This window comes from Littorina saxatilis, linkage group LG2 (genome assembly GCF_037325665.1).
Source record: "Littorina saxatilis isolate snail1 linkage group LG2, US_GU_Lsax_2.0, whole genome shotgun sequence".
Classification (NCBI taxonomy): domain Eukaryota; kingdom Metazoa; phylum Mollusca; class Gastropoda; order Littorinimorpha; family Littorinidae; genus Littorina; species Littorina saxatilis.
The window spans coordinates 85707251-85719910 of NC_090246.1; the positions used below are offsets into that span (position 1 = coordinate 85707251).

General features: G+C 45.5%; 1 protein-coding gene across 1 annotated transcript in view; it reads right to left on the reverse strand.

Moving 5' to 3' along the window:
• LOC138954602 (DNA-dependent protein kinase catalytic subunit-like) overlaps window positions 1-12660 on the reverse strand; it is a 177750-nt gene that overhangs the window by 153878 nt on the left and 11212 nt on the right. The window contains exons 6-13 of the mRNA XM_070326407.1: window positions 11260-11372; window positions 10707-10806; window positions 8861-9012; window positions 8155-8247; window positions 7099-7158; window positions 5766-5861; window positions 4904-4986; window positions 3902-3983 (exon numbers count right to left, since the gene is read on the reverse strand). Coding sequence (XP_070182508.1) covers window positions 3902-3983; window positions 4904-4986; window positions 5766-5861; window positions 7099-7158; window positions 8155-8247; window positions 8861-9012; window positions 10707-10806; window positions 11260-11372 — 779 coding nt within the window. The remainder of the gene's footprint in view (window positions 1-3901; window positions 3984-4903; window positions 4987-5765; window positions 5862-7098; window positions 7159-8154; window positions 8248-8860; window positions 9013-10706; window positions 10807-11259; window positions 11373-12660) is intronic.

Here is a 12660-nt window from a genome sequence, read left to right on the forward strand (position 1 = left end):
GAGGCCAGGAGGCCTTAGAGGCCATGAGGCCTTGGAGACCAGGAGGCCTTAGAGGCCAGGAGGCCAGGAGGCCTTGGAAGCCAGGGGACCTTAGAGGCCAGGAGGCCTTAGAGGCCAGGAGGCCTTGGAGGCCAGGAGGCCTTGGAGGCCAGGAGACCTTGGAGGCCAGGAGACCTTGGAGGCCAGGAGGCCTTAGAGGCCTGGGAGGCCAGGAGGCCTTGGAGACCAGGAGGCCTTGGCGACCAGGAGGCCAGGAGGCCTTGAGGCCAGGAGACCTTGGAGGCCTTAGAGGCCTGGGAGGCCAGGAGACCTTGGAGGCCAGGAGGCCTTAGAGGCCTGGGAGGCCAGGAGGCCTTGGAGACCAGGAGGCCAGGAGGCCTTGGGGGCCAGGAGGCCTTAGAGGCCAGGAGGCTTCAGAGACCAGGAGGCCAGGAGGACTTGAAGGCCAGGAGGCCTTAGAGGCCAGGAGGCCGAAGAGAGACCCATCCACCAAGGGTGAAGAACTAAGGGTGTCTCTCATTGATTCCCCACAAACTAGGAATGGGCGAGGAACAAGTCCCGTCTGTACATGACCGTCTGGGCATTGTGCAGAGAGGAGGGCCTTCTCCGCTCTAAAATCGCCCTAGCAAAGGTGGAGAAAGCATCCCCTGCGTCCTGCTCTTTACTGAGTGTAAAGGGCGCCAAGGACTCCGTAAAGGAGTGTCTCCGAAATGGAAGCAAGTTCCAAAAGCTGTCTGCCCACTTCCTCAGAGGGGAAGAGAGTCTGCTCAGAGAGCAGGGGACTCGAAACGTTCCCCAAAGAAGAAGTTCCGGCGTGACCGGCAAAGGTGCACGCAGAGGGGCAAAAGACGACAGCAAACTCCGGGACATCCTGGGCAAAGGCAACTTCCTCTGAGCCGCTAATGTCCCGAAGCTGGGAAGGCCGGAGCCTGAAGCCCCTTTCCTGCAAGTCAACGGCCAAACTTCACCCCTGACTAAGAGGAGGATGAGAGGCGTCGAAGACCAAAGGCACAGGAAGTGAGGAGAACGGCAGAACCCACTACCGAAGTGTGTGGTAGCTGCTAATCCGCCTGAGGCAGGGAGCCTGCAAGCCCAAAGGGCACTGCTGACGAGAAAACCAGACTCAAACCAGATGGGACCATAGCAGGTCCACTATCCAGTGAGCCCCCCACTTCCGGCCGGAGCCAGAAGCGCAGAGGTCGCGTAAGATCGCCGACATAAGGCAAGGATCAAACTGAACGTGACCGTAGTCTGTGCCCTAACCAGTGAACCTACGCTTCCAGCCGGAACCAGAAGCAAAGCTGTCGCGGACGACTGCTGAAGTAGGGCAAGCTCGAACCAGAAGTGACAGCAGCCTGTGCACTAACCGGTGAGCTCACACTTCCGTCCGCAGCCAGAAGAGCAGAGGTCGCGTACGACCGCCGCCGTAAGGCAAGGTTCAAACTGAACGTGCCAGTAGCCTGTGCACTAACCAGTGAACCGATACTTCCAGCCGGAACTGGAAGCACAGCCGTCGCGTACGACTGCCGCCGTAGGGCAAGGCTCGAAACCGGACGTGACAGCAGTCTGTACACTAACCAGTGAACCTACGCTTCCGGCCGTAACCGGAAGCGGCGCTGTCGCGGACGACTGCTGAAGTAGGTAAAGGCTCGAACCAGAAGTGACAGCAGCCTGAGCACTAACCAGTGAACCTACACTTCCGGCCGGAACCGGAAGCCCAGCTGACGCTGACGACTGCTGACGTAGGGTAAGGCCCAAACCGGACGTGACAGCAGCCTGTGCACTACCGGTGAACCTACACTTCCGGCCGGAACCGGAAGCGCAGCTGTCGCGGACGACTGCTGACGTAAGGCAAGGCTCAAACCGGACGTGAACGTAGTCCGAACACTAGCCAGTGAGCCTTTTACTTCCGGCCTGAGCCGGAAGCAGCTGTCGCGGACGACTGCTGACGTAAGGCGGGGTTCGGCCCGGACGTGAACACCGTCTGCTCACTAGACGGTGAACCCCTACTTCCTGCAACAGCAGGAAGCCCAGCTGTCGGAACCGACTGCTGGAGTACGGAGAGGTTCAGACCTGACGTGAACACCGTCTGCTCACTAGCAGGAGAACATCCGATTCCGGAAACCGGAAGTGCAGCTGCCGTAAACGGCTGCTGCAGACACCAACCTTGTTGTGGCCGGATCCCCGGAGGGACATGCACTGTTGCGCTACCGCAAGCGGAAGGCAACAAATGCCGGCCAGGAAGAGGAGAAGAAGATCCCCAAGGGACCGTCCAGAAACATCACGGTGGACAGCAGCCTGGTCCGGAGAAGACCCAGAGTCTGAAGGAGAGAACGTCGCCTAACCCCCAGGCGGGGGGCAGAGCTGGCGACGAAGTCCGCCGCTGCAAACCTCGCGAACGAGGGAATCTATTTCTGGAAATAAGCAAAAGATAAGTGCAGACCCCAGAGCCCTAGACTCTGGAGCCGAAACAGACGTAAAACGACAGCCCTAGAGGCCAAAACGGACGGCTGAGAGCCAGACGGCCAATCGTCCGTAACAGAAAAAAACGGCACAGAACAACGTAAAAAATTGCCTAAAATTGTGCCAACATGAACAACAACGGAGTTCTTCAAAAGAAGAGGCTGCTGAGGGATAGAGCTTAGCAGGGCCCAAGCCCTAACCCTCCGCCTTAGCTCCCTCTAATTCTCATTAACGGCCATGTAAGCACCGAGAGAAAAATAAACAAACAACTGAAACTAGCAAAGTCCGAACGGACGCCAACCTTTCAGAAGCCAGCAAAGAGGGCAGCTAAAACCAGTTAAGGAGCTACCAAAGGCAGCTAAACAACTAGCTATACGAAGAGTTAAGCGTCCGAGTACGGACGAAAAATCAACATAACAACAACATGCTAGCTAAAAATGGCGACCAAAGAGGAAGCCACAAGTCTGAAAATAATAAAGTCCGTACAGACACAAACATTTCAGAAGCAAGCACGCAAATAGATAAGCACATACGTAACAGCTACCGACGGCAGCTACAAAGCAAGCTACAACAGCGTTAATAGACCGAACACGGCTAAAACAACAGAAGCCAGACAACGTGCTAAAGCAAATGGCGACCGTGAGGAAGCCAAACAACTGCTGAAAACTTCAGAGTCCAACAGACATGCGAAATTCACAGCAGAAGCAATAAAACATACAAGAAAATATGAACGATCTCACCAGCTGCAAGCCAGCAAGAAGTAGACGGGGGCCGAGGCCGGAGGGTGCCGTAGACACAAAACCAGCCAGAGCAAAAGCGTACACAACCGTCACCCTTGAGTGATAGTAGTCGATTGAAGGGGTATCACGTGACCAGCACCATTGATGACGTAGTAGGCTACATGGGACGTAACCCAGGGTGTCAGTCATGCTGGTGCAGTCACTTTTTTAGTTGGGGTTGCTCCCCTTATACCTAGACGGGGTAGCTTTTATCATAACCTAAGCATCGAAGTGGGTCAATGCAAATTATGTGATTCGGCGTAAGAATATGTAATTATAATTAATTTTTAAGCCACCAAGCTGAAATGCAATACCGAAGTCCGGGCTTCGTCGAAGATTACTTGACCAAAATTTCAACCAATTTGGTTGAAAAATGAGGGCGTGACAGTGCCACCTCAACTTTCACGAAAAGCCGGATATGACGTCATCAAAGACATTTATCAAAAAAATGAAAAAAACGTATGGGGATTTCATACCCAGGAACTCTCATGTCAAATTTCATAAAGATCGGTCCAGTAGTTTAGTCTGAATCGCTCTACACACACACACAGACACACACACACACACACGCACATACACCACGACCCTCGTTTCGATTCCCCCTCGATGTTAAAATATTTAGTCAAAACTTGACTAAATATAATGAAGTGACTACTTACCTCATCCACATCTTTGATGATGTTGGCCAGGGCATGGAGGTAGCCAGGCAGACCCATCAGCTTGTCGTCTGAAAACTGGCTGCTGCTCAACACAAATTACACTCTCAGTCAGCAAGGCACATAACACTGGATTACAGGCAAATAAGACGACAAATTGTGTTTTACGCCCTCACAGTAAAACCATTAGGGGTTACAAGCAAATACAGTTGGATCCCTTTTAAGATTCCCCAATGTAAGACTTTCTTCTTCGTAAGACCTTCCTTTCTCAGATGTTGGTTTAAGCGTGTTTTATTTTCGCTGTATACAATCGTTTCACACACAAAAACAATAGAACGTGCTTAACCTCTGTAAATTTACCTCCCATTCTTACACCTAATTCTCAGAAATCGTTGAAGGTCGTAAAAGGGGGGTTCCATTGTAGAAGAAAAGAGAGATAAAAACAAGTGTAACCAAGTGCACAAAACACTTATATTACCAAATAACAAGAGGCGAAGCCATCAAGGCTCACATAAGAAATCGACAAACAGTAACACACACACACACACACACACACACACACACACACACACACACACACACACACACACACACACACAGACAGAAAGAGCATAGGTGAAACCGTGCAAGAAAGCGAGACACTAGATCTAGATCTGTCTGTCTGCATGTAGCCTACTTACAGGGACACGACTGCCAACTAGTCTCGGCCCGCTCAAAATAATAATGACCAAGACTTTCAGTACTTCCTTCGCGTGACGTCTAACCCTCTTACGTCATAATGTGACGTCAATGTAATGTGACGTCTTCAAATGTTAGAGTTTCTACCACAGACATACACACGCACGCATGCACGCACATACTCACATACGCACGCACGCACAGACAGACAAAGTTACAATCGCATAGGCTACACTTACGTGAGCCAAAAACCGTTTGGTAGTTTTGATAATTTTAATACACTACTGGTGACCTAAAGATAAACAAATTGAAAAAATTACCACTAACCTGAGAAACTCCTGTTCACATTTGGTGACCATCTCACTGAACATGAACTGAACATCGGCTGGAGTCAGAAAGGTACGGCATGGCTGGAGACACCATTTTTAGAAATAATAAATCATCTTTAATTTTTTATCTGCAACATCTTTAGCCCCCCAAAAGTAGGCAAAGAGGATCAGTCACCGGTGTTACTAATAATAATAAAGTGTATTTATATTACGCCTATCCCTTACAAAAAACAAAAATATTTGGCTCTAAGCGCATTACAACATGTGTAGAGACTTGGTACAATCAAGTCTGACAAATACAATAACACAATATACAGTCGGTCTCTTAGGTAAAACTGGGAAAAGCAGCTTCGACATTTAAACACTGCTACTAAAAAATCCTCTAACAATGCATACTGCTTTACAATATGAATTTATGTATAAATATAGTTAAAGAACATCGAGTTAATAGGAATTAAAAAAGGTTCTTATGATAAAACTATCTAGCGGACGACGAAGAAGAAGAAGAATAAAACTATCTGTTAAAGTTTCACCAATGCAAGGTTCAAAACGAGGAATATAAGGGCATGTTTTGTACCTTGTACCCATATCATTGATTGCTGGAAGGCGCTTAGAACTATGTTAGGATTTTGCGTCATATAAATACCATTATTATTATTATTATCAGAAAAAAAACTAGCAGCAAGTTACAACAACAAAAACACCACCTTGTATTGTCTAACAAGGCCGCTGTCAATTTTGGAATTTACTAGAGACCCTCCAACTAAGGCATTAAGATTACAAAGGAATATGTGGATGAAACACGGCTAAGAAATTCAGAAGACAGGATCTATCCTTCCAAAAAATGTTGTAGAACATACTGCCGCCAGAAGACCGTATCCCTTGACAGCCATGGAAACCTCCTTAGATGTTGCCGCTGGGTCACTCATTGTGGTCCGGAACTCTTGCAGGAAGAACTGCGGAAGACATTACTTATGTTAAATAGCATCAGTTCCTAACCTTTTCAAAAGGAATTGTTCCAGGATATGTAGTGCCTTGAGGTCTGTACTACAGATTCAACCCCTGAAGATATGCTTGAAACTTTCTGGAACATATACTACACAACTTGTTGCTTTATGTACCAAACCTGGTAACTGTTGTATTCTCTTTTTGTTTAACTGTATGAATCCATTTCAACAGCCTCAACACTTAAGCGTAAAACATAAAACCATGAGAAAAACTTTTGTAAATAAAAGTTGTGCAAGAAATGCTGAGCATACAGATCATCTTATGGATCAATCTTATTCAAGAAGCTCTCCCATAGCAGCTTCCATTCAAATAAAGTTTTTGAACAGTGAAGTATTAAATAGCTCAAAGTAGCTAGTTTTCCTAGCCTGGAAGGATAAGATTTAAGATTTTATAGTCGTGTGCAGTTAACCTAATGGAAATTCAGGTTGCTTTCTCTCTGGGGAAAGTGAGCTGCCATACAGTACGGCGCTACCCATTTTTTTTGCTGCATTCTTCTTCTTCTTCTTCTTCTGCGTTCCCGGCCATGTATGGCCATGTTGGGTTTGATGCGTGCATGCCTGGTTTTCTCCTGTAGATGGGTGTCGGCACAGGAGGTCTGCCCGCTGTCCTCAGCCAACATGCTCCGTCTTCATGGCAGCTCAGGTTTTTTATCGAGGTTCTCTCCTCTAGATCCGCCGTGTTTCGCCTAGGGGCTTGCGCTGCCTAGTTGATAGGGTCACCTCGTAGAGGATGTGGTCACAGACCACGAACGGTCGGTCTTGGGATAGGGAAACGTTATGCTAGTCCGGAGGGATTACGCCACAAAGGCCACCTCGCGAAGACCCAGGGTCCTAGACTAGGGAGGTCCAAGGGGGAGCACCGGGAGGGCTACCCCTCTACCCGCACCTCCAACAAAATCCCTTCCCCTGGTAGCTTCATCCCCAAGGAGGAGACAGAGCTACCTGCAACACCCCGCTGCATTCATGTTTCCAAGCCCTGAGACTTTCGCTGTGAACTTTTTTGTGCGCATACCTGCACATGGGGGTGCTCGGACACCGAGGAGAGTCTGCACAAAGTTGACTCTGCCAAATAAATCCTTCGCCGACCACAGGGATCGAACCAACGCCGATAGCGACAACTGGTTTTAAAGCCAGCACCGCTACCAACTGAGCTATTTCCCCGCCACTTGCAGAGAACAAGGCTTACCTTGAAAATTGCTCCCTCTTTGTTTCCTTCCTGTGCTCTCTCTGTGATGGTCTCTGAGACCTGCAATCATATGCAAGAGGTACATGTAATGATGATGAACTGGCTGGACAACAGCTGAAGACATTATTTTGAGAAAACTGGACAGGGTCACAATGGACCCTAGGCAATGACTTGGTGCAGGTAGGGGGTGGGTGTGTTGCAAAGACATCCAGCCAGACTCACATATGTTGGAATTTCTCAAGGCAATTTGATGGCTTCTCCTTGCGGTTAGAAAACACAGAATTGGGAGTGGGCTCGATTACTCCTCAATTTATTCGCAGATCAATCAATATCAATCAATATGAGGCTTATATCGCGCGTATTCCGTGGGTACAGTTCTAAGCGCAGGGATTTATTATTTTTATTTTTTATTTTTTTTATTTTATGCAATTTATATCGCACACATATTCAAGGCGCAGGGATTTATTTATGCCGTGTGAGATGGAATTTGTTTTACACAATACATCACGCATTCACATCGGCCAGCAGATCGCAGCTATTTTGGCGCATATCCTACTTTTCACAGCCTATTATTCCAAGTCACACGGGTATTTTGGTGGACATTTTTATCTATGCCAATACAATTTTGCCAGGAAAGACCCTTTTGTCAATCGTGGGATCTTTAACGTGCACACCCCAATGTAGTGTACACGAAGGGACCTCGATTTTTCGTCTCATCCGAAAGACTAGCACTTGAACCCACCACCTAAGGGGGGAGAAAATTGCTACCGCCCTGACCCAGGGTCGAACTCGCAACCTCTCGCTTCCGAGCGCAAGTGCGTTACCACTCGGCCACCCAGTCCTTTGCAGATGCAAGGAGAGGGCCAATCACTAGCGAGGGGTCTGTTGGAAACAGGTGGAAACACGCACTTGTTTCCTTAACACCCCTTGCCAGTGATTGGCCTCTCAAATATTTGTACAAGGTTTTGCAAGTAAAGGTCACTCTTCCACAGCCCATTCAAACCCAACAGAGTTATTTCCAAACATCGTCTATTCTCAAGCCCAGACAGGTCCTACCTGTTTCAAGAAGGCCTCCAGGGCAGCTACACCAAGGTGCAGGACATCTCTGTTGTGATGATGGCTCCACTTCTGAAGTTTCTCATACAGGTTCTGCACGCACAAACACATGTACACAGATGTGACACAAGCACACACAAATCTGAGGGTAACCTCACAGAACTATATAAAATCTTATATCTCTATCTATACAAACACACACACATACATGCATGCAAGAACGCACACACACGCATACATACATGCACAAACGCATACATGCACAAACACATGCCCACACATATTACCCAAGTCAGAATTGACAGCTACTGACGACGCAGGTAAGACATCTTGAACGCTTTAAAGTATTTTGTACTTTGACCTAGTGTTATAGACAGCAGTGCATAAAAAAAATAAGCACAGGAAACACACAGAACAGAAAGCAAACTGCTTTGACACTCAGACTTAACACCTCACAAGAAATGTTCACATCCGTGCATTAACACCTTCAACCTGAAATACTACCTTGCCTTGGACAGTGAAAACCTCCTTTTAAGAGACGTGCCCCCCCAATTTAAGCTCCCTCTATTTTACAAACCTGTTTTCTCAGATTTTCTGTTCCTAGGCTCTGTAAATTTACCCCCATTTTAAGACTCGCTCCTTCTTAAGACCTGATTTTCTCAGATGTTTGGAGGTCTTAAAAGGGGGGTTCTGCTGTAATACAAACCTTGTAGTCATCCACCAGATACTGACGGAACTGTGAAGCGTGACGACTGAACAGCAGAAGTCCAGCCTTGGGCACATCAAACCTGGTGAAGTCCACGTTCGGGTCGATCGCCATCCTGGCATACTTGAAGATGTCATAGGAGTACTTGGACTCTGAAAATCAAAAAATGATGAGTCGCCTGTTCATTTCTTCTTCTTCTTCTGCGTTCATGGGCTGAAACTCCCACGTACACCTATGTTTTTTGCACACATGTGTAGGACCGTTTGACACTTGAAGGGGGATAAGGCATTAGCAGGTCTGCACATAAGTTGACCTGGGAGATCAGAAAAAATCTCCACCCTTAATATACCAGGCGCGTCCAGGATTCGAACCCATGACCTTCCGTTTGGGAGACAGGCGTCTTATCCCCTAGGCCACTGTGCCCATCGCCTCTTCATTTTAATGTTTGTTATTCCCTCAGTACCAGGAGATTGGTTCTGTATAACTCTCACTTACTCTATTTCACATGACATATGCCTTTAACCCCTTCACTGCCACAGTATAACAGCATTTTGGTATTGCTGTGTGCCAGGGCAAAATTTCGCTTTCTTCGGTAGGCTCACTAATCTGTTCACTGCTCGATCATTTATTAAGATATCTCTTAGATCTTTGGCATGTGTTTTGCTTATACCCTTGGCTATTATAGGATGACATGATCATTGGACTTTGTTTGTGATTGTTATAGTAAAAATTGATATAATGACCATTTTTGTCAAAAATTACAGTTTCCGGACTTACACACACACACATTGCAGCACGTAAAACCACACAAAACACTGCTAAAACTGGTGTCAAACATCAGGTACTCGCATTACAGCCCATAGAAGTATTCTTCTGTGTGGTAATCCATAAATCACTTCTTGTAGAGCTTCCAGAACACTGTATCGCTTGAAAACAGGTCTACGAGTTGAGGTACGACTTTCGGCCACCATTGTGAATGGCGGCTGAATGCTCTAATAGTCGGTTCTACATTTCTAACACAGTTTTCAACACGTGGTAGTAACTTATCCAAACGGTCTATGGGAAAGAACTGTGTTTAGAACCCCTACAAGTACTTGGACAGTGGTTACCTCCCATTTAGTTTTCAGAAATGTCATGAAATGTTGTTGACACAAATCCCACGTATGAGATACGGTTATGGGCGTATGACAAACCGAAAATGACCACGTATTACATACGGGGTGGGCAGTGAAGGGGTTAAGGCACTTACCTTCCTTTGTTTATCAGATCTGAAAATCTAGTTACACAATGTCACTTGGCAGGAAAAAAAGACTAAAATCAACTTGCATCTATAAAATCATGTTTCATATTTAGGAAAAGGAACCAGAACCACCACCAATAAAATCCTTTTCTTTGCTGTTCTAAATGTCATGTGACCTAAGACTGGCCAATGCATGTAGCCACAGACGAAACAAAATGCAGCGCTAGGTCAATGTACCAGTCATCAGTCATTCACACATAAAAAAGTTTAAAATGAATAATTATTCCACCTGGAATTCAGTCAAGTGACCCTCAGAACTTCTAACATCAGTCAAGCTTGAAGTAATAAAGTTGAAAAACAAAAGATTTCTGAACTCACCAAAACAAGGACAGCACATACAAAACAAAATCAAATGATTGCCTATTAGGAGGCTTCTTCGGGGCTAACAAACAAACAAAAACAGGTTTCTTATCCTGAATATGAAATAATAATTTTAAAAATGACTCCCTGATCTAATCATATACAACCCGTTTTGTGCTTGATCGGACATGAATGTTGAATTTTTTGTTTAAAGTGTTATCAGATATATATAAAAAATAAAAAAACCTTCATCAGCAGACTGTGTGAAATTGACGAGGAAAGCTGTCAGTCCCTGTAAACAGCCTGCAATGATGGGGAAGTCGGGCTTCTTTGTCTTGGATGTCATCTGAACACACAAAGGGTTAAAACACAATTATGCTGCAAAGAGGTAAGTACTAAATTCAACACTAAAAATATCTCCTTTCATTTTGAATGACTATCTTGAACACACACGCACACACTCACACACTATTTACATACTATGTAATGGATTCAGGTCCCCATCTCAGATCCGTACAGGTTTTAACATCATTTAACTTTTTAAGACCACTTGTGTTTTGTTTTGTTTTTCTCCTGAGTTCAACATTAGCGTCAGTCAAAAAATGACTCCATACAAAAATGGCACCATGTACAGAAAGCTCCTGGGCTGTTGGTGTTTGCCAGGTTCCCAAGTGCAGGGATGGTCTTGGCCAATGTAAAAGCCTGGACAGGTCTGAGATGTGGACCCAAATCCTTTACTTTGTCTTTAACAAGTATCTTGAGAGAAATTACTGCTTAAATGTGAACACTAAAAACCTACCTCAGTTTTCAAAGCACTGACATAAAGGGAGACCAGTCGCTCTGAGTAGACAGTCATATGTTCTGGATATACATCAGCCACGACTCCAAGTAAGGTGTAGATGTTGCCTTTCACTGGAAACGAAATGTTGTAATTCAACAAATGAAATGTCAGCACATCTCCTCCACACACACTCAAACCCACAAATAAAACACACCCACCATTTAGGTCGGGAGATTCCACTTTTGCAGCACACTTTGTGAGCTCCGAATAAAGGGAAACAAATTTAAGAAGTTCCTGCATTTACACCAGACTCTTGCTCCACTTGTTGTCTATCCTGTTGATCTCGACGTCTTTCATTGCAAGACTCTCCCAGTCTTTTAAGGCAATGTGCGGCAGTAAAATTAAACTTGGAGAATACATGGAATAGCCTAATTGTCTGGGTTGTTATTGAAGTGAATACACAAATAAATTATTTAAAATGGTGAATATTAATGGTCATAGACTGCCGTTGCCAAGGAAACAGCCGCCATATTGGATTTCTAGGAATTTTACAGCGACATCACACATCAGAAATGCATGATGTTTGGCACAATGATTCTTTCTTTATTTGGTGTTTAACGTCATTTTCAACCACAAAGGTTATATCGCGACGGGGAAAGGGGGGGGGGGGGGAGATGGGATAGAGCCACTTGTTAATTGTTTCTTGTTCACAAAAGCACTAATCAAAAAATTGCTCCAGGGGCTTGCAACGTAGTACAATGTATTACCTTACTGGGAGAATGCAAGTTTCCAGTACAAAGGACTTAACATTTCTTACATACTGCTTGACTAAAATCTTTACAAAAATTGACTATATTCTATACAAGAAACACTTAACAAGGGTAAAAAGAGAAACAGAATCCGTTAGTCACCTCTCAACATGTATTCTCTAGTTTAATGTTGGCAAGTTTACCTTAAAAGGCCGTATTTCTCAGATAGTTTCATGGTCCGTAAAAAGAGGATCTACTGTACATTGTTGTGACAAGTTTACCTTAAAAGGCCGTATTTCTCAGATAGTTTCATGGTCCGTAAAAAGAGGATCTACTGCACATTGTTGTGACAAGTTTACCTTAAATGTAAGGCTTCTTTTTAAGCCTACTGTCTATATGATACTTACCGAGACAGTACTATTCTTGCACATTATCTATTATAGGCCGAAAAAATTGGACAAAACGCTGAGTGGGTACAATTATCTCCCATAACCATGCGCCACCGTGGATCCCAAGCACTGTCCGAGTGCTTCCCCCTTACAGGATGTAGGTGGCGCGTCCTCTTTCTTTATGAGCTGCAGACCCTCAAAAAGCCCATAACATATCAAGAGGGGAGGCGGGAGGGAAACTCTAATAGTACTGTCTCGGTAAGTATCATATAGACAGTAGG